General features: G+C 44.7%; 1 protein-coding gene across 1 annotated transcript in view; it reads right to left on the reverse strand.

Moving 5' to 3' along the window:
- Nucleotides 1-24,229, reverse strand: part of LOC123993217 (unconventional myosin-X-like) — a 249,611-nt gene that overhangs the window by 168,568 nt on the left and 56,814 nt on the right. Inside the window, 1 exon segment of the mRNA XM_046295154.1 lies at nt 17,647-17,753. Within this exon segment, the coding sequence (XP_046151110.1) occupies nt 17,647-17,753 (107 nt within the window).

Below are 24,229 nucleotides of genomic sequence, written 5' to 3' on the forward strand. Positions count from 1 at the left end.
GAGAGGGACCTGATCCTAGATCATAATGAATCAGATCACATGGAGAGAGGGACCTGATCCTAGATCATAATGAATCAGACCACATGGAGAGAGGGGACCTGATCCTAGATCATAATGAAACAGACCACATTGAGAGAGGGGTTCTGATCCTAGATCATAATAAATCAGATTACATGGAGAGAGGGGACCTGATCCTAGATCATAATGAATCAGACCACATGGAGAGAGGGGACCTGATCCTAGATCATAATGAATCAGACCACATGGAGAGGGGACCTGATCCTAGATCATAATGAATCAAATCACATGGAGAGAGGGGACCTGATCCTAGATCATAATGAATCAGATTACATGGAGAGAGGGGACCTGATCCTAGATCATAATGAATCAGACCACATGGAGAGGGGACCTGATCCTAGATCATAATGAATCAAATCACATGGAGAGAGGGGACCTGATCCTAGATCATAATGAATCAGATTACATGGAGAGGGGGACCCTGATCTTAGATCATAATGAATCAGACCACATGGAGAGGAGGGGACCTGATCCTAGATCATAATGAAACAGACCACATGGAGAGGAGGGACCTGATCCTAGATCATAATGAATCAGATTACATGGAGAGAGGGACCTGATCCTAGATCATAATGAAACAGACCACATGGAGAGAGGGACCTGATCCTAGATCATAATGAATCAGACCACATGGAGAGGGGACCTGATCCTAGATCATAATGAATCAGACCACATGGAGAGGGACCTGATCCTAGATCATAATGAATCAGACCACATGGAGGGGACCTGATCCTAGATCATAATGAATCAGACCACATGGAGAGAGGGGACCTGATCCTAGATCATAATGAATCAGACCACATGGAGAGAGGGACCTGATCCTAGATCATAATGAAACAGACCACATGGAGAGGGACCTGATCCTAGATCATAATAAATCAGATTACATGGAGAGGGGACCTGATCCTAGATCATAATGAATCAGACCACATGGAGAGGGGACCTGATCCTAGATCATCAGATTACATGAAGAGAGGGGACCTGATCCTAGATCATAATGAATCAGACCACATGGAGAGGAGGGACCTGATCCTAGATCATAATGAAACAGACCACATGGAGAGGAGGGACCTGATCCTAGATCATAATGAATCAGACCACATGGAGAGAGGGGACCTGATCCTAGATCATAATGAATCAGACCACATGGAGAGAGGGGACCTGATCCTAGATCATAATGAATCAGACCACATGGAGGGAGGGACCTGATCCTAGATCATAATGAATCAGACCACATGGAGAGAGGGGACCTGATCCTAGATCATAATGAATCAGATCACATGGAGAGGGGACCTGATCCTAGATCATAATGAAACAGACCACATGGAGAGAGGGGACCTGATCCTAGATCATAATGAATCAGACCACATGGAGAGGGACCTGATCCTAGATCATAATGAAACAGACCACATGGAGAGGGGACCTGATCCTAGATCATAATAAATCAGATTACATGGAGAGAGGGGACCTGATCCTAGATCATAATGAATCAGACCACATGGAGAGGGGACCTGATCCTAGATCATAATGAAACAGACCACATGGAGAGAGGGGACCTGATCCTAGATCATAATGAAACAGACCACATGGAGAGGAGGGACCTGATCCTAGATCATAATGAATCAGACCACATGGAGAGGAGGGACCTGATCCTAGATCATAATGAAACAGACCACATGGAGAGGAGGGACCTGATCCTAGATCATAATGAATCAGACCACATGGAGAGGAGGGACCTGACCTAGATCATAATGAATCAGATTACATGGAGGGGGACCCTATCCTAGATCATAATGAATCAGACCACATGGAGAGAGGGGACCTGATCCTAGATCATAATGAAACAGACCACATGGAGAGGGGACCTGATCCTAGATCATAATGAAACAGACCACATGGAGAGGAGGGACCTGATCCTAGATCATAATGAATCAGACCACATGGAGAGGGGACCTGATCCTAGATCATAATGAATCAGACCACATGGAGAGGGACCTGATCCTAGATCATAATGAATCAGACCACATGGAGAGGGTACCTGATCCTAGATCATAATGAATCAGATTACATGGAGAGAGGGGACCTGATCCTAGATCATAATGAATCAGACCACATGGAGAGGGGACCTGATCCTAGATCATAATGAATCAAATCACATGGAGAGAGGGGACCTGATCCTAGATCATAATGAATCAGATTACATGGACGGGGGACCCTATCTTAGATCATAATGAATCAGACCACATGGAGAGGGGACCTGATCCTAGATCATAATGAATCAGATCACATGGAGAGAGGGGACCTGATCCTAGATCATAATGAATCAGACCACATGGAGAGAGGGGACCTGATCCTAGATCATAATGAATCAGACCACATGGAGAGGGGACCTGATCCTAGATCATAATGAATCAAATCACATGGAGAGGGGACCTGATCCTAGATCATAATGAATCAGATTACATGAGAGGGGACCCTATCCTAGATCATAATGAATCAGACCACATGGAGAGGAGGACCTGATCCTAGATCATAATGAAACAGACCACATGGAGAGGAGGGACCTGATCCTAGATCATAATGAATCAGACCACATGGAGAGAGGGGACCTGATCCTAGATCATAATAAAATCAGACCACATGGAGAGGGGACCTGATCCTAGATCATAATGAATCAGACCACATGGAGAGGGGACCCTGATCCTAGATCATAATGAATCAGACCACATGGAGAGAGGGGACCTGATCCTAGATCATAATGAAACAGACCACATGGAGAGGGGACCTGATCCTAGATCATAATGAATCAGACCACATGGAGAGAGGGGACCTGATCCTAGATCATAATGAATCAGACCACATGGAAAGAGGGGACCTGACCTAGATCATAATGAAACAGACCACATGGAGAGAGGGACCTGATCCTAGATCATAATGAATCAGACCACATGGAGAGAGGGGACCTGATCCTAGATCATAATGAATCAGACCACATGGAGAGGGACCTGATCCTAGATCATAATGAATCAGACCACATGAGAGAGGGGACCTGATCCTAGATCATAATGAATCAGACCACATGGAGAGAGGGGACCTGATCCTAGATCATAATGAATCAGACCACATGGAGAGGGGACCTGATCCTAGATCATAATATATCAGATTACATGGAGAGAGGCGACCTGATCCTAGATCATAATGAATCAGACCACATGGAGAGAGGGGACCTGAATCCTAGATCATAATGAATCAGACCACATGGAGAGGGGACCTGATCCTAGATCATAATGAATCAGACCACATGGAGAGAGGGGACCTGATCCTAGATCATAATGAAACAGACCACATGGAGAGGAGGGACCTGATCCTAGATCATAATGAATCAGACCACATGGAGAGGGACCTGATCCTAGATCATAATGAATCAGACCACATGGAGAGGGACCTGATCCTAGATCATAATGAATCAGACCACATGGAGAGGGACCTGATCCTAGATCATAATGAATCAGACCACATGGAGAGAGGGGACCTGATCCTAGATCATAATGAATCAGACCACATGGAGAGGAGGGACCTGATCCTAGATCATAATGAATCAGACCACATGGAGAGGAGGGACCTGATCCTAGATCATAATGAATCAGATTACATGGAGAGGGGACCTGATCCTAGATCATAATGAATCAGACCACATGAGAGAGGGGACCTGATCCTAGATCATAATGAATCAGACCACATGGAGAGAGGGGACCTGATCCTAGATCATAATGAATCAGACCACATGGAGAGGGGACCTGATCCTAGATCATAATGAAACAGACCACATGGAGAGGAGGGACCTGATCCTAGATCATAATGAATCAGACCACATGGAGAGGGACCTGATCCTAGATCATAATGAAACAGACCACATGGAGAGGGGACCTGATCCTAGATCATAATGAATCAGACCACATGGAGAGAGGGGACCTGATCCTAGATCATAATGAATCAGACCACATGGAGAGAGGACCTGATCCTAGATCATAATGAATCAGACCACATGGAGAGGGACCTGATCCTAGATCATAATGAATCAGATTACATGGAGAGAGGGGACCTGATCCTAGATCATAATGAAACAGACCACATGGAGAGAGGGACCTGATCCTAGATCATAATGAATCAGACCACATGGAGAGGGGACCTGATCCTAGATCATAATGAATCAGACCACATGGAGAGGGACCTGATCCTAGATCATAATGAATCAGACCACATGGAGAGGGTACCTGATCCTAGATCATAATGAATCAGACCACATGGAGAGAGGGGACCTGATCCTAGATCATAATGAATCAGACCACATGGAGAGAGGGGACCTGATCCTAGATCATAATGAAACAGACCACATTGAGAGAGGGGACCTGATCCTAGATCATAATAAATCAGATTACATGGAGGGGACCTGATCCTAGATCATAATGAATCAGACCACATGGAGAGGGGACCTGATCCTAGATCATAATATATCAGATTACATGAAGAGAGGGGACCCTATCCTAGATCATAATGAATCAGACCACATGGAGAGGAGGGACCTGATCCTAGATCATAATGAAACAGACCACATGGAGAGGAGGGACCTGATCCTAGATCATAATGAATCAGACCACATGGAGAGAGGGGACCTGAAACCTAGATCATAATGAATCAGACCACATGGAGAGGGGACCTGATCCTAGATCATAATGAATCAGACCACATGGAGAGGGACCTGATCCTAGATCATAATGAATCAGATTACATGGCAGGGAGACCCTATCCTAGATCATAATGAATCAGACCACATGGAGAGAGGGGACCTGATCCTAGATCATAATGAATCAGACCACATGGAGAGGAGGGACCTGATCCTAGATCATAATGAAACAGACCACATTGAGAGAGGGGACCTGATCCTAGATCATAATGTATCAGACCACATGGAGAGGGGACCTGATCCTAGATCATAATGAATCAGACCACATGGAGAGAGGGGACCTGATCCTAGATCATAATGAAACAGACCACATTGAGAGAGGGGACCTGATCCTAGATCATAATGAATCAGACCACATGGAGAGGGGACCTGATCCTAGATCATAATGAATCAGACCACATGGAGATGGACCTGATCCTAGATCATAATGAATCAGACCACATGAGAGAGGGGACCTGATCCTAGATCATAATGAATCAGACCACATGGAGAGAGGGACCTGATCCTAGATCATAATGAATCAGACCACATGGAGAGGGGACCTGATCCTAGATCATAATGAATCAGATTACATGGAGAGAGGGACCTGATCCTAGATCATAATGAAACAGACCACATGGAGAGGGGACCTGATCCTAGATCATAATGAATCAGACCACATGGGAGAGGGACCTGATCCTAGATCATAATGAATCAGACCACATGGGAGAGGGACCTGATCCTAGATCATAATGAATCAGACCACATGGAGAGGGGACCTGATCCTAGATCATAATGAATCAGACCACATGGAGAGGGGACCTGATCCTAGATCATAATGAATCAGACCACATGGAGAGAGGGGGATCATAATGAAACAGACCACATTGGAGAGGGACCTGATCCTAGATCATAATAAATCAGATTACATGGAGGGGACCTGATCCTAGATCATAATGAATCAGACCACATGGAGAGGGGACCTGATCCTAGATCATAATATATCAGATTACATGAAGAGAGGGGACCTGATCCTAGATCATAATGAATCAGACCACATGGAGAGGAGGGACCTGATCCTAGATCATAATGAAACAGACCACATGGAGAGGAGGGACCTGATCCTAGATCATAATGAATCAGACCACATGGAGAGAGGGGACCTGATCCTAGATCATAATGAATAATGGAGAGGGGAATCATGAATCAGACCACATGGAGAGGGACCTGATCCTAGATCATAATGAATCAGACCACATGGAGAGGGACCTGATCCTAGATCATAATGAATCAGACCACATGGAGAGAGGGGACCTGATCCTAGATCATAATGAATCAGACCACATGGAGAGGGGACCTGATCCTAGATCATAATGAAACAGACCACATGGAGAGAGGGGACCTGATCCTAGATCATAATGAATCAGACCACATGGGAGAGGGACCTGATCCTAGATCATAATGAAACAGACCACATGGAGAGGGGACCTGATCCTAGATCATAATAAATCAGATTACATGGAGAGAGGGAACCTGATCCTAGATCATAATGAATCAGACCACATCAGATCCTACATGGACCACATGGAGAGGGACCTGATCCTAGATCATAATGAATCAGACCACATGGAGAGAGGGGACCTGATCCTAGATCATAATGAAACAGACCACATGGAGAGGAGGGACCTGATCCTAGATCATAATGAATCAGACCACATGGAGAGGGGACCTGATCCTAGATCATAATGAATCAGACCACATGGAGAGGGACCTGATCCTAGATCATAATGAATCAGACCACATGGAGAGGGACCTGATCCTAGATCATAATGAAACAGACCACATGGAGAGGAGGGACCTGATCCTAGATCATAATGAATCAGACCACATGGAGAGAGGGGACCTGATCCTAGATCATAATGAATCAGACCACATGGAGAGAGGGGACCTGATCCTAGATCATAATGAAACAGACCACATGGAGAGGGGGACCTGATCCTAGATCATAATGAAACAGACCACATGGAGAGGAGGGACCTGATCCTAGATCATAATGAATCAGACCACATGGAGAGGGGACCTGATCCTAGATCATAATGAATCAGACCACATGGAGAGGGACCTGATCCTAGATCATAATGAATCAGACCCATGGAGAGGGTACCTGATCCTAGATCATAATGAATCAGACCACATGGAGAGAGGGGACCTGATCCTAGATCATAATGAATCAGACCACATGGAGAGGGGACCTGATCCTAGATCATAATAAATCAGATTACATGGAGAGGGGGACCTGATCCTAGATCATAATGAATCAGACCACATGGAGAGGGGACCTGATCCTAGATCATAATATATCAGATTACATGAAGAGAGGGGACCCTATCCTAGATCATAATGAATCAGACCACATGGAGAGGAGGGACCTGATCCTAGATCATAATGAAACAGACCACATGGAGAGAGGGGACCTGATCCTAGATCATAATGAAACAGACCACATGGAGAGAGGGGACCTGATCCTAGATCATAATGAATCAGACCACATGGAGAGGGACCTGATCCTAGATCATAATGAAACAGACCACATGGAGAGGGGACCTGATCCTAGATCATAATAAATCAGATTACATGGAGAGAGGGGACCTGATCCTAGATCATAATGAATCAGACCACATGGAGAGGGGACCTGATCCTAGATCATAATGAAACAGACCACATGGAGAGAGGGGACCTGATCCTAGATCATAATGAAACAGACCACATGGAGAGGAGGGACCTGATCCTAGATCATAATGAAACAGACCACATGGAGAGGAGGGACCTGATCCTAGATCATAATGAATCAGACCACATGGAGAGGAGGGACCTGATCCTAGATCATAATGAAACAGACCACATGGAGAGGAGGGACCTGATCCTAGATCATAATGAATCAGACCACATGGAGAGGAGGGACCTGAAACCTAGATCATAATGAATCAGATTACATGGACGGGGGACCCTATCCTAGATCATAATGAATCAGACCACATGGAGAGAGGGGACCTGATCCTAGATCATAATGAAACAGACCACATGGAGAGGGGACCTGATCCTAGATCATAATGAAACAGACCACATGGAGAGGGTACCTGATCCTAGATCATAATGAATCAGACCACATGGAGGGGACCTGATCCTAGATCATAATGAATCAGACCACATGGAGAGGGACCTGATCCTAGATCATAATGAATCAGACCACATGGAGAGGAGGGACCTGATCCTAGATCATAATGAATCAGACCACATGGAGAGAGGGGACCTGAAACCTAGATCATAATGAATCAGACCACATGGAGAGAGGGGACCTGATCCTAGATCATAATGAATCAGACCACATGGAGAGAGGGGACCTGATCCTAGATCATAATGAATCAGACCACATGGAGAGAGGGGACCTGATCCTAGATCATAATGAAACAGACCACATGGAGAGAGGGACCTGATCCTAGATCATAATGAATCAGACCACATGGAGAGGGACCTGATCCTAGATCATAATGAATCAGACCACATGGAGAGAGGGGACCTGATCCTAGATCATAATGAATCAGACCACATGGAGAGAGGGGACCTGATCCTAGATCATAATGAATCAGACCACATGGAGAGAGGGGACCTGATCCTAGATCATAATGAAACAGACCACATGGAGAGGAGGGACCTGATCCTAGATCATAATGAAACAGACCACATGGAGAGGGACCTGATCCTAGATCATAATGAATCAGACCACATGGAGAGGGTACCTGATCCTAGATCATAATGAATCAGACCACATGGAGAGGGTACCTGATCCTAGATCATAATGAATCAGACCACATTGAGAGAGGGGACCTGATCCTAGATCATAATAAATCAGATTACATGGAGGGGGGGACCTGATCCTAGATCATAATTAATCAGACCACATGGAGAGGGGACCTGATCCTAGATCATAATATATCAGATTACATGAAGAGAGGGGACCCTATCCTAGATCATAATGAATCAGACCACATGGAGAGGAGGGACCTGATCCTAGATCATAATGAATCAGACCACATGGAATCAGACCACAGAGAGGGGACCTGATCCTAGATCATAATGAATCAGACCACATGGAGAGGGACCTGATCCTAGATCATAATGAAACAGACCACATGGAGAGAGGGGACCTGATCCTAGATCATAATAGACCACATGGAGAGGGGACCTGATCCTAGATCATAATAAATCAGATTACATGGAGAGAGGGGACCTGATCCTAGATCATAATGAATCAGACCACATGGAGAGGGGACCTGATCCTAGATCATAATGAATCAGACCACATGGAGAGGGACCTGATCCTAGATCATAATGAATCAGACCACATGGAGAGGGTACCTGATCCTAGATCATAATGAATCAGACCACATGGAGAGAGGGACCTGATCCTAGATCATAATGAAACAGACCACATTGAGAGAGGGGATCTGATCCTAGATCATAATGAATCAGATTACATGGAGAGAGGGGACCTGATCCTAGATCATAATGAATCAGACCACATGGAGAGGGGACCTGATCCTAGATCATAATATATCAGATTACATGGAGAGAGGGGACCTGATCCTAGATCATAATGAATCAGACCACATGGAGAGGAGGGACCTGATCCTAGATCATAATGAAACAGACCACATGGAGAGGAGGGACCTGATCCTAGATCATAATGAATCAGACCACATGAGAGAGGGGACCTGATCCTAGATCATAATGAATCAGATTACATGGAGAGAGGGGACCTGATCCTAGATCATAATGAATCAGACCACATGGAGAGGGGACCTGATCCTAGATCATAATGAATCAGACCACATGAGAGAGGGGACCTGATCCTAGATCATAATAAATCAGATTACATGGAGAGGGGACCTGATCCTAGATCATAATGAATCAGACCACATGGAGAGGAGGGACCTGATCCTAGATCATAATGAAACAGACCACATGGAGAGGAGGGACCTGATCCTATATCATAATGAATCAGACCACATGGAGAGAGGGGACCTGATCCTAGATCATAATAAAATCAGATTACATGGAGAGGAGGGACCTGATCCTAGATCATAATGAATCAGATTACATGGCAGGGGGACCTATCCTAGATCATAATGAATCAGACCACATGGAGAGAGGGGACCTGATCCTAGATCATAATGAAACAGACCACATGGAGAGGGGACCTGATCCTAGATCATAATGAAACAGACCACATGGAGAGAGGGGACCTGATCCTAGATCATAATGAATCAGACCACATGGAGAGAGGGGACCTGATCCTAGATCATAATGAATCAGACCACATGGAGAGAGGGGACCTGATCCTAGATCATAATGAATCAGACCACATGGAGAGGGTACCTGATCCTAGATCATAATGAAACAGACCACATGGAGAGGAGGGACCTGATCCTAGATCATAATGAATCAGATTAATCAGACCTAGATCATGGACCACATGGAGAGAGGGACCTGATCCTAGATCATAATGAATCAGACCACATGGAGAGAGGGGACCTGATCCTAGATCATAATGAATCAGACCACATGGAGAGAGGGGACCTGATCCTAGATCATAATGAACAGACCACATGGAGAGGAGGGACCTGATCCTAGATCATAATGAATCAGACCACATGGAGAGGGACCTGATCCTAGATCATAATGAATCAGACCACATGGAGAGGGACCTGATCCTAGATCATAATGAATCAGACCACATGGAGAGGGTACCTGATCCTAGATCATAATGAATCAGACCACATGGAGAGAGGGGACCTGATCCTAGATCATAATGAATCAGATTACATGGCCGGGGGACCCTATCCTAGATCATAATGAATCAGACCACATGGAGAGAGGGGACCTGATCCTAGATCATAATGAATCAGATCACATGGAGAGGGGACCTGATCCTAGATCATAATGAATCAGACCACATGGAGAGAGGGACCTGATCCTAGATCATAATGAATCAGACCACATGGAGAGAGGGGACCTGATCCTAGATCATAATGAAACGGACCACATGGAGAGGGGACCTGATCCTAGATCATAATAAATCAGATTACATGGAGAGAGGGGACCTGATCCTAGATCATAATGAATCAGACCACATGGAGAGGGGACCTGTTCCTAGATCATAATGAAACAGACCACATGGAGAGAGGGGACCTGATCCTAGATCATAATGAAACAGACCACATGGAGAGGAGGGACCTGATCCTAGATCATAATGAATCAGACCACATGGAGAGGAGGGACCTGATCCTAGATCATAATGAAACAGACCACATGGAGAGGAGGGACCTGATCCTAGATCATAATGAATCAGACCACATGGAGAGGAGGGACCTGAAACCTAGATCATAATGAATCAGATTACATGGACAGGGGACCCTATCCTAGATCATAATGAATCAGACCACATGGAGAGAGGGGACCTGATCCTAGATCATAATGAAACAGACCACATGGAGAGGGGACCTGATCCTAGATCATAATGAAACAGACCACATGGAGAGGAGGGACCTGATCCTAGATCATAATGAAACAGACCACATTGAGAGAGGGGACCTGATCCTAGATCATAATAAATCAGATTACATGGAGAGGAGGGACCTGATCCTAGATCATAATGAATCAGATTACATGGCCGGGGGACCCTATCCTAGATCATAATGAATCAGACCACATGGAGAGAGGGGACCTAATCCTAGATCATAATGAATCAGACCACATGGAGAGAGGGGACCTGATCCTAGATCATAATGAATCAGACCACATGGAGAGAGGGGACCTGATCCTAGATCATAATGAATCAGATTACATGGACGGGGGACCCTATCCTAGATCATAATGAATCAGACCACATGGAGAGGAGGGACCTGATCCTAGATCATAATGAATCAGACCACATGGAGAGAGGGGACCTGATCCTAGATCATAATGAATCAGACCACATGGAGAGAGGGGACCTGATCCTAGATCATAATGAATCAGATTACATGGACGGGGGACCCTATCCTAGATCATAATGAATCAGACCACATGGAGAGGAGGGACCTGATCCTAGATCATAATGAATCAGACCACATGGAGAGAGGGGACCTGAAACCTAGATCATAATGAATCAGACCACATGGAGAGGGGACCTGATCCTAGATCATAAATAATCAGACCACATGGAGAGAGGGGACCTGATCCTAGATCATAATGAAACAGACCACATGGAGAGGAGGGACCTGATCCTAGATCATAATGAATCAGACCACATGGAGAGGGACCTGATCCTAGATCATAATGAATCAGACCACATGGAGAGGGTACCTGATCCTAGATCATAATGAAACAGACCACATGGAGAGGAGGGACCTGATCCTAGATCATAATGAATCAGACCACATGGAGAGGAGGGACCTGATCCTAGATCATAATGAATCAGATTACATGACCGGGGGACCCTATCCTAGATCATAATGAATCAGACCACATGGAGAGGGGACCTGATCCTAGATCATAATGAATCAGATCACATGGAGAGGGGACCTGATCCTAGATCATAATGAATCAGATCACATGGAGAGGGGACCTGATCCTAGATCATAATGAAACAGACCACATGGAGAGAGGGGATCTGATCCTAGATCATAATAAATCAGACCACATGGAGGGACCTGATCCTAGATCATAATGAATCAGACCACATGGAGGGACCTGATCCTAGATCATAATGAAACGGACCACATGGAGAGGGGACCTGATCCTAGATCATAATAAATCAGACCACATGGAGAGGGACCTGATCCTAGATCATAATGAATCAGACCACATGGAGAGAGGGGACCTGATCCTAGATCATAATGAATCAGACCACATGGAGAGGGGACCTGATCCTAGATCATAATGAATCAGACCACATGGAGAGGGACCTGATCCTAGATCATAATGAATCAGACCACATGGAGAGGGTACCTGATCCTAGATCATAATGAATCAGACCACATGGAGAGAGGGGACCTGATCCTAGATCATAATGAAACAGACCACATGAGAGAGGGACCTGATCCTAGATCATAATAAATCAGATTACATGGGAGAGGGGACCTGATCCTAGATCATAATAAATCAGATTACATGGAGAGAGGGGACCTGATCCTAGATCATAATGAATCAGACCACATGGAGAGAGGACCTGATCCTAGATCATAATGAATCAGATCCATCAGAGGGGAATGTTGTTGAATGAATCAGACCACATGGAGAGAGGGATGATTTACATGTTTGCAGAGCTCATAGAGGGGACCTGATCCTAGATCATAATGAAACGGACCACATGGAGAGGGGACCTGATCCTAGATTATAAATGATTATGGAGAGAGGGGACCTGATCCTGGTGGCATGATAAGGTAGAGCCTGTTGTCATAATGAAACAGACCACATACAGACCAGATCAATCTCACCCAGAACACTGATCATAATGAATCAGGTCATCATAGGAGGGACCTGATCCTAGATCATTCAAACAGACCTCATATAAGGGATTGATTAGATCATAATGAATCCATGGAGAGGAGGGACCTGTAGATGTGTGAATCAGATTGTGGTGTGGGTATGTAGATCATAATGAATCAGACCACATGGAGAGAGGGGTGATGTAGATCATAATGAAACAGACCACATGGAGTGGGACCTGATCCTAGATCATAATGAAACAGACCACATGGAGAGGAGGGACCTGATCCTAGATCATAATGAAACAGACCACATTGAGAGAGGGGACCTGATCCTAGATCATAATAAATCAGATTACATGGAGAGGAGGGACCTGATCCTAGATCATAATGAATCAGATTACATGGTGTGGGACCCTATCCTAGATCATAATGAATCAGACCACATGGAGAGAGGGACCTAATCCTAGATCATAATGAATCATCCTGTGTGGACCTGATCCTAGATCATAATGAATCAGACCACATGGAGAGAGGGAAAACATTGATCCCCAATCAATGAATCAATTCAATAGATCATCAATCAGACCACAGAAGAGGGACACTGATCCTCCTGTTTCTACCCAATGGAGAGGGACCTTCCCATGGTTTAATGAAAACCCATGGGAGAGGGGTTTGTTCTAGATCATAATGCTCAGATTTCAGACGGGGACCCTATCCAGATCTCTCTGTGAATCAGCCATGTCTGGAGGACCTGTTTCCTAGATCATAATGTGTCAGACCACTTTTGGAAGAGGGGACCTCCTAGCACTTTGTCAGACCACATGGAGAGGGGTATTGATTTTTGGTTATGGTGTTTGTTTGTTTGCAGACCACATGGAAGGAGGGACCTGAAGATCCAATGAATCAGACCCATGGGCATACACTACCCTAGGTGAACTTTGTTAAATACACTAGTTAGAACTGATCCTAGATCATAATGAAACTGTATTTTTGGTTAGTTAGGACCTGATTGTTAATGAATCAGACCACATGGAGCTTAGGGGTGTCCTAGATCATAATGAATTGTTTCTTTCCTTGGGTCCAGCCAGATCATAATGAATCAGACCACATCCAGGGGACCTGATCGTGTTAATAATCAAACCTGGAGAGAGGGGACGGTAGATTTCTGTAGATCGTGGTTGAAACAGACCACTGGAGAGAGGGATTTTGTCACAATTATAATTTAAATCAGTTTACATGGAGAGAGGGGTCTCATTACCATCCCCCTAGACTGTCGGGCCAAGAGGGACCTGATTCATAATAAATCAGATACATGGAGAGGGACCTATAAAAATGAATCAGAGTTATAACCTGATCCTAGAGCTATAAAACATATAGAGCTATAACACAGAGCTATAACACAGAGCTATAAAACAGAGCTATAACACAGAGGCTATAACACAGAGCTCATAACATAGAGACCTGATCCTAGATCATAATGAATAACATAGAGCTATAATCATAATGAAACTAGAACATTAGAGCTATAACATATAGAGCTATAACATGGAGAGAGCTATAAAACAGAGCTATAAAACAGAGCTATAAAACAGAGCTAATAAAACAGAGCTATAAAACAGAGCTATAAAACATACATGGAGCTATAACACAGAGCTATAAAACAGAGCTATAAAACATATAGAGCTATAAAACATGGATAGAGCTATAACCATAGAGCTATAACAGACACAGAGCTATAACACAGAGCTATAACACAGAGCTATAACATATGAAACAGAGCTATAACATATAGAGCTATAAAACAGAGCTATAACATGGATAGAGACCTATACATCATAATGAATAGCAGATTACAGAGCTATCCTAGATCACAGAATCAGCTATAACACAGATCATATAAACAGAGCTATAACACAGAGCTATAACACATGGAGAGCTATAGATCATAACAGAGCTATAATGGAACAGGGGAGCTATCCTAGAGCTATAAAACATAGATTATAACCTGATCCTAGATCTATAATGAATCAGAGCTATAAAACAGAGCTATAACATATAGAGCTATAAAACAGAGCTATAAGCACTCCTCCTCAGAGAGCTATAATACAGAGCTATGTTAACCAGAGCTATAACTGTGTCTATCAAGAGCTGGTAGTGTTTATAATGTTATGGTGCCCTCAGAGCTATAAAACAGAGCTATAAAACATAGCTATAAAGACCTATCAATCTCAGCCATAACACTGCATATCGATAAAATCAGAGCTATAACACTCTATAAAACAGAGCTATAACCCATAGAGCTGTATCCAGAGCTATAACCCATATCAGAGCTAAAATCAGCTATAACCCAATCAGAGCTATCAGAGCTATAACCCACAGAGCTAGATACACCTCCTCCAGAGCTTTCCTACCCAATCACAGCTATCCCATGGTTTAAAAACCCCATCAGTTGTTTGTTCTATAACAGAGCTATAAGCAATCAGAGCTATCTCTGCTATAAAGCCATGTCTATAGGTCTCTGTAACAGAGCTATAACAGAGTCTATAACCTCTCTTTTTTGTTTAAAGCACCTCCATAGCACTTTGTCATCACCTATAATTGAGTTATGGTGTTTGTTTGTTGCTGGTGGAAAAAGGGGGAAACCAAGACAAGTCGCCCAGATATAACCCATAGGTGAACTTTGTTAAATACACTAGTTAGAACTATAACCCACTAGATTTTTATAACAGTTAGCTATAAGTAGGCTAGTCTAGAGGGTGTTTTTGAAACTTATTGTTTCTTTAACAGAGCTATAACAGAGCTATAACCCATTAGAGATATAAAAAACCAGAGACTATAAAACAGTCAGTTATAACCCATTTAGAGCTATAAAACAGGGTCTATACCATCCCCCTAGACTGTAACCCAAAGGGATTATAACAAACATATAGAGCTATAACACAGAGCTATAACACAGAGCTATAACACAGAGCTATAACACAGAGCTATAACACAGAGCTATAACACAGAGCTATAACACAGAGCTATAACACAGAGCTATAACACAGAGCTATAACACAGAGCTATAACACAGAGCTATAACACAGAGCTATAACACAGAGCTATAACACAGAGCTATAACATATAGAGCTATAACACAGAGCTATAACACATAGAGCTATAACACAGAGCTATAACAGAGCTATAAAACAGAGCTATAAAACAGAGCTATAAACAGAGCTATAACACAGAGCTATAACACAGAGCTATAAACAGAGCTATAACACAGAGCTATAACACAGAGCTATAAACAGAGCTATAACCCAGAGCTATAACAGAGCTATAAAACAGAGCTATAACCCATATAGATATAACAGAGCTATAACCCATAGAGCTATAACAGAGCTATAACCCATAGAGCTATAACAGAGCTATAACCCAGAGCTATAACAGAGCTATAACCCATATAGAGCTATAACAGAGCTATAACCCATAGAGCTATAAAACAGAGCTATAGAGCTATAAAACAGAGCTATAACCCAGAGCTATAACAGAGCTATAACAGAGCTATAACAGAGCTATAAAACAGAGCTATAACCCAGAGCTATAACAGAGCTATAACAGAGCTATAACAGAGCTATAACCTATATAGAGCTATAACAGAGCTATAGAGCTATAACCCATATAGAGCTATAACAGAGCTATAACCCAGAGCTATAAACAGAGCTATAACACAGAGCTATAACACAGAGCTATAACACAGAGCTATAACACAGAGCTATAACACAGAGCTATAACACAGAGATATAACACAGAGCTATAACACAGAGCTATAACACAGAGCTATAAACAGAGCTATAACCCATATAGAGCTATAACAGAGCTATAACCCATAGAGATATAAAACAGAGCTATAAAACAGAGCTATAACCCATATAGAGCTATAAAACAGAGCTATAACCCATATAGAGCTATAAAACAGAGCTATAAAACAGAGCTATAACACAGAGCTATAACACAGAGCTATAACACAGAGCTATAACACAGAGCTATAACACAGAGCTATAACACAGAGCTATAACCCATAGAGCTATAACAGAGCTATAAAACAGAGCTATAACCCATATAGAGCTAACACAGAGCTAAAACAGAGCTATATAAAACAGAGCTATAAAACAGAGCTATAACACAGAGCTATAACCCATATAGAGCTATAACAGAGCTATAAAACAGAGCTATAACCCATACAGAGCTATAAAACAGAGCTATAAACAGAGCTATAACCCATAGAGCTATAACCCATAGAGCTATAACCCATAGACCAGTCAATCTCACCATAAAACTATCATATAGCTTCAGGTCATCTAGACTCCTGTCCTTCACACAGCCAGACTGACTCAGGTAGTGGTATGACTCTGGGCCCTCTGACAGGAAGTACAGCTCTGTAACACAGACAGAAAATAACTTTAGACAGCTGAAGCAAAACACACACACACAGCACACACACACACACACAGCTGAAGCACACACACACACACACTGAAGCACACACACACACACAGCTGAACACACACACACACACACAGCTGAACACACACACACACACAGCTGAAGCACACACACACACACACACAGCTGAAGCACACACACACACACAGCTGAAGCACACACACACACACAGCTGAAGCACACACACACACACAGCTGAACACACACACACACACACACACACACACACACACACACACACACACACACACACACACCACACAGCAAGAACACACATTTTTCTTCACAGAAATGTACCTTTTCTTGAGACACAAAGGCTGCGGTTACACAGGAGACCAACTATTGGAACAAGATCAGAATCGGACTGTGTAAATGCCTGCTCTTTTTTGTCCCGCACAATGACAGCTCAGCTGAAGCACTTTTTTTGTCCCACACCCCAATGGTGGAACAAGCTTCCCCTGACGTTGGGACAGGTGTAGTCCCACCCATGTTTCTGACAACACCTGAAACACTACCTCTTCAAAAGCATCTAAAATAAACCCCTCCCAAAACAAAAGACATCTGGACACCAAGCAATACAAGACACAATGATAAGCCAGCCTCACAAGATTCATTGAAGAACATGAGTCATAGCAATGCGCTGGGCCATAACACAAGTGCAAAAAAGCCCACATCAGCGCAGAGGATCTCACAGTCATACACCTATCCAATGACACCATGAGGAAACACCTTTCATGAGACACAAAGGCACGGTTACACAGGAGCCCAATCCAGGACAAGATCAGAGGACTGCCATGAGGAAATGAATCCAGACATGTCTTTTTGAGGACACCAATGGTGGAACAAGCTGTCTGAGGACACCTGACGAGGACGGAGAGTCCCAGGACATGTTTCTGAGGACACCTGAAAGGAGAATCCAGGAAATGCATCTAAGGACACCCTGAAAACAACCAGACATCAGAGGACACCATGAGAAGGAGAACCAGGACATGTCTGAGGACACCATGAGGAGGAGAATCAGGACATGTCATAAGGACACCAAAAAGCCCACATCAGGAGAATCCAGGACATGTCTGAGGACACCATGAGGAGGAAATCAGGACATGTCTGAGGACACAACAAAGGAAAACCATCAGGACACCTATCCAGGACACCATGAGGAAGAACCAGGACATGTGAGGACACCATGAGGAGGAGAATCCAGGACATGTCTGAGGACACCATGAGGAGGAGAATCCAGGACATGTCTGAGGACACCACGAGGAGGAGAATCCAGGACATGTCTGAGGACACCACGAGGAGGAGAATCCAGGACATGTCTGAGGACACCATGAGGAGGAGAATCCAGGACATGTCTGAGGACACCACGAGGAGGAGAATCCAGGACATGTCTGAGGACACCACGAGGAGGAGAATCCAGGACATGTCTGAGGACACCACGAGGAGGAGAATCCAGGACATGTCTGAGGACACCACGAGGAGGAGAATCCAGGACATGTCTGAGGACACCACGAGGAGGAGAATCCAGGACATGTCTGAGGACACCACGAGAAGGAGAATCCAGGACATGTCTGAGGACACCACGAGGAGGAGAATCCAGGACATGTCTGAGGACACCACGAGGAGGAGAATCCAGGACATGTCTGAGGACACCACGAGGAGGAGAATCCAGGACATGTCTGAGGACACCACGAGGAGGAGAATCCAGGACATGTCTGAGGACACCATGAGGAGGAGAATCCAGGACATGTCTGAGGACACCATGAGGAGGAGAATCCAGGACATGTCTGAGGACACCATGAGGAGGAGAATCCAGGACATGTCTGAGGACACCATGAGGAGGAGAATCCAGGACATGTCTGAGGACACCACGAGGAGGAGAATCCAGGACATGTCTGAGGACACCACGAGAAGGAGAATCCAGGACATGTCTGAGGACACCACGAGAAGGAGAATCCAGGACATGTCTGAGGACACCATGAGGAGGAGAATCCAGGACATGTCTGAGGACACCATGAGGAGGAGAATCCAGGACATGTCTGAGGACACCATGAGAAGGAGAATCCAGGACATGTCTGAGGACACCATGAGGAGGAGAATCCAGGACATGTCTGAGGACACCACGAGGAGGAGAATCCAGGACATGTCTGAGGACACCATGAGGAGGAGAATCCAGGACATGTCTGAGGACACCACTAGGAGGAGAATCCAGGACATGTCTGAGGACACCACTAGGAGGAGAATCCAGGACATGTCTGAGGACACCACTAGGAGGAGAATCCAGGACATGTCTGAGGACACCACTAGGAGGAGAATCCAGGACATGTCTGAGGACACCAGATATGAGGACACACACTGAGAAGGAGAATCCACAGATGTCTGAGGACACCACTAGGATGGGAATGTCCAGGACATGTCTGGGACACCATGAGGACATCGAGAAGGAGAATCCAGGACATGGGAGGACACCAAGAAGGAGAATCCAGGACATGTCTGGGACACCACTAGGAGGAGAATCCAGGACATGTCTGGGACACCACTAGGAGCAGAATCCAGGACATGTCTGGGACAACATCGAGGAGAATCCAGGACATGTCTAAGGACACCATGAGGAGAATCCAGGACATGTCTGAGGACACCATGAGGAGAATCCAGGACATGTCTGAGGTCTGGGAACATTAGATATCAGAGCGCAACACACTGCAGTGTCTGGGATGAATTAATAACATGTGGAGCAGTGCCCTTCCATGGGTCTGGGATAATGTCAGACACGTCTGGGATAATTAATAACATCGAGGAGCAGTTCCCTTCCAGTGCCTGGGATAATTAATAACATCGAGGAGCAGTTCCCTTCCAGTGTCTGGGATAATTAATAACATCGAGGAGCAGTTCCCTTCCAGTGTCTGGGATAATTAATAACATCGAGGAGCAGTTCCCTTCCAGTGTCTGGGATAATTAATAACATCGAGGAGCAGTTCCCTTCCAGTGTCTGGGATAATTAATAACATCGAGGAGCAGTTCCCTTCCAGTGTCTGGGATAATTAATAACATCGAGGAGCAGTTCCCTTCCAGTGTCTGGGATAATTAATAACATCGAGGAGCAGTTCCCTTCCAGTGTCTGGGATAATTAATAACATCGAGGAGTAGTTCATCTGAATTTGCTCAACGTGTCAAAGAAAGGGAGGGGGAACCATCGATTTGGACAGAGGGACAAAGTGGATGACCTTCAAGATGAAGCTTACCGTTTCTAACAGGAGGACTGACTTGCGGATTTCGAGATTCAGAATCTGATCAACAAATAAACACGGATTTCTTTTTTTTATACGTTAAAACAGCATGTTGTCAAGATGTTGGGAAAGTTTTGCGACTTTCCCAGCGGAGAACAGGAGACAAGGAGACTGGATACGGGACCCCTTTGGAGTAAGGACGGGAACCGTCACATCACCAAGCAACGAAGAGGATCAGCTGGCGGAGCTGTCATTGGACGGCGGACTGAGCATGCGCATCCCGGAAACGATGCTGCCACTGTTCTGGTGCAGCGGAGTGGTATCCTGCTCTCGCCTGTCATGTTATCGTTCAGCACTACCTGTGTGAAAGTGGCTTCTCTGCTACGGCCGTGCTGAAAACTAAAAGCAGAAACAAACAGCCAGCACGACCTCAGAGCTGCCCAGTCAACCCCAGAATGGTTAACAGGGCAACTTATCAAACTGAAGAAACACCCCCAGTTTACCCACACGAAACAAACAGGCAAATTAGTTATTGTTCAGTGTGTTAATTATTAATCAATTCTGACATTCATATTACAAAACGTACACCTTTAAAAATACTAACGTTGTGAAACTATTGACATGATAATTAATAATTAACGAATGATTGTTGTTCTTTCTATTTGAAAAACTGGTGTGTTCCTGTTCACAGTATTGGACTGGTGTGTGTGTTCCTGTTCACAGTATTGGACTGGTGTGTGTGTTCCTGTTCACAGTATTGGACTGGTGTGTGTGTTCCTGTTCACAGTATTGGACTGGTGTGTGTGTTCCTGTTCACAGTATTGACTGGTGTGTGTGTTCCTGTTCACAGTATTGGACTGGTGTGTGTGTTCCTGTTCACAGTATTGGACTGGTGTGTGTGTTCCTGTTCACAGTATTGGACTGGTGTGTGTGTTCCTGTTCACAGTATTGGACTGGTGTGTGTGTTCCTGTTCACAGTATTGGACTGGTGTGTGTGTTCCTGTTCACAGTATTGGACTGGTGTGTGTGTTCCTGTTCACAGTATTGGACTGGTGTGTGTGTTCCTGTTCACAGTATTGGACTGGTGTGTGTGTTCCTGTTCACAGTATTGGACTGGTGTGTGTGTTCCTGTTCACAGTATTGGACTGGTGTGTGTGTTCCTGTTCACAGTATTGGACTGGTGTGTGTGTTCCTGTTCACAGTATTGGACTGGTGTGTGTGTTCCTGTTCACAGTATTGGACTGGTGTGTGTGTTCCTGTTCACAGTATTGGACTGGTGTGTGTGTTCCTGTTCACAGTATTGGACTGGTGTGTGTGTTCCTGTTCACAGTATTGGACTGGTGTGTGTGTTCCTGTTCACAGTATTGGACTGGTGTGTGTGTTCCTGTTCACAGTATTGGACTGGTGTGTGTGTTCCTGTTCACAGTATTGGACTGGTGTGTGTGTTCCTGTTCACAGTATTGGACTGGTGTGTGTGTTCCTGTTCACAGTATTGGACTGGTGTGTGTGTTCCTGTTCACAGTATTGGACTGGTGTGTGTGTTCCTGTTCACAGTATTGGACTGGTGTGTGTGTTCCTGTTCACAGTATTGGACTGGTGTGTGTGTTCCTGTTCACAGTATTGGACTGGTGTGTGTGTTCCTGTTCACAGTATTGGACTGGTGTGTGTGTTCCTGTTCACAGTATTGGACTGGTGTGTGTGTTCCTGTTCACAGTATTGGACTGGTGTGTGTGTTCCTGTTCACAGTATTGGACTGGTGTGTGTGTTCCTGTTCACAGTATTGGACTGGTGTGTGTGTTCCTGTTCACAGTATTGGACTGGTGTGTGTGTTCCTGTTCACAGTATTGGACTGGTGTGTGTGTTCCTGTTCACAGTATTGGACTGGTGTGTGTGTTCCTGTTGTATTGTTGTGTGTTCCTGTTCACAGTATTGGACTGGTGTGTGTGTTCCTGTTCACAGTATTGGACTGGTGTGTGTGTTCCTGTTCACAGTATTGGACTGGTGTGTGTGTTCCTGTTCACAGTATTGGACTGGTGTGTGTGTTCCTGTTCACAGTATTGGACTGGTGTGTGTGTTCCTGTTGTATTGGACTGGTGTGTGTGTTCCTGTTCACAGTATTGGACTGGTGTGTGTGTTCCTGTTCACAGTATTGGACTGGTGTGTGTGTTCCTGTTCACAGTATTGGACTGGTGTGTGTGTTCCTGTTCACAGTATTGGACTGGTGTGTGTGTTCCTGTTCACAGTATTGGACTGGTGTGTGTGTTCCTGTTCACAGTATTGGACTGGTGTGTGTGTTCCTGTTCACAGTATTGGACTGGTGTGTGTGTTCCTGTTCACACTATTGGACTGGTGTGTGTGTTCCTGTTCACACTATTGGACTGGTGTGTGTTCCTGTTCACACTATTGGACTGGTGTGTGTTCCTGTTCACACTATTGGACTGGTGTGTGTTCCTGTTCACACTATTGGACTGTGTGTGTTCCTGTTCACAGTATTGGACTGGTGTGTGTTCCTGTTCACACTATTGGACTGGTGTGTGTTCCTGTTCACACTATTGGACTGGTGTGTGTTCCTGTTCACACTATTGGACTGGTGTGTGTTCCTGTTCACACTATTGGACTGGTGTGTGTTCCTGTTCACTATTGGACTGGTGTGTGTTCCTGTTCACACTATTGGACTGGTGTGTGTTCCTGTTAACAGTATTGGACTGGTGTGTGTTCCTGTTACAGTATTGGACTGGTGTGTGTTCCTGTTAACAGTATTGGACTGGTGTGTGTTCCTGTTCACAGTATTGGACTGGTGTGTGTTCCTGTTACACTATTGGAGTATTGGACTGGTGTGTGTTCCTGTTAATAGTATTGGACTGGTGTGTGTTCCTGTTCACAGTATTGGACTGGTGTGTGTTCCTGTTCACTATTGGACTGGTGTGTGTTCCTGTTCACACTATTGGACTGGTGTGTGTTCCTGTTCACAGTATTGGACTGGTGTGTGTTCCTGTCCTATAGTATTGGACTGGTGTGTGTTCCTGTCCTATAGTATTGGACTGGTGTGTATTCCTGTTCTATAGTATTGGACTGGTGTGTGTTCCTGTTAACAGTATTGGACTGGTGTGTGTTCCTGTTAACAGTATTGGACTGGTGTGTATTCCTGTTCTATAGTATTGGACTGGTGTGTGTTCCTGTTC

Source organism: Oncorhynchus gorbuscha, linkage group LG01, assembly GCF_021184085.1.
Source record: "Oncorhynchus gorbuscha isolate QuinsamMale2020 ecotype Even-year linkage group LG01, OgorEven_v1.0, whole genome shotgun sequence".
In the NCBI taxonomy this organism is placed as follows: Eukaryota; Metazoa; Chordata; class Actinopteri; order Salmoniformes; family Salmonidae; genus Oncorhynchus; species Oncorhynchus gorbuscha.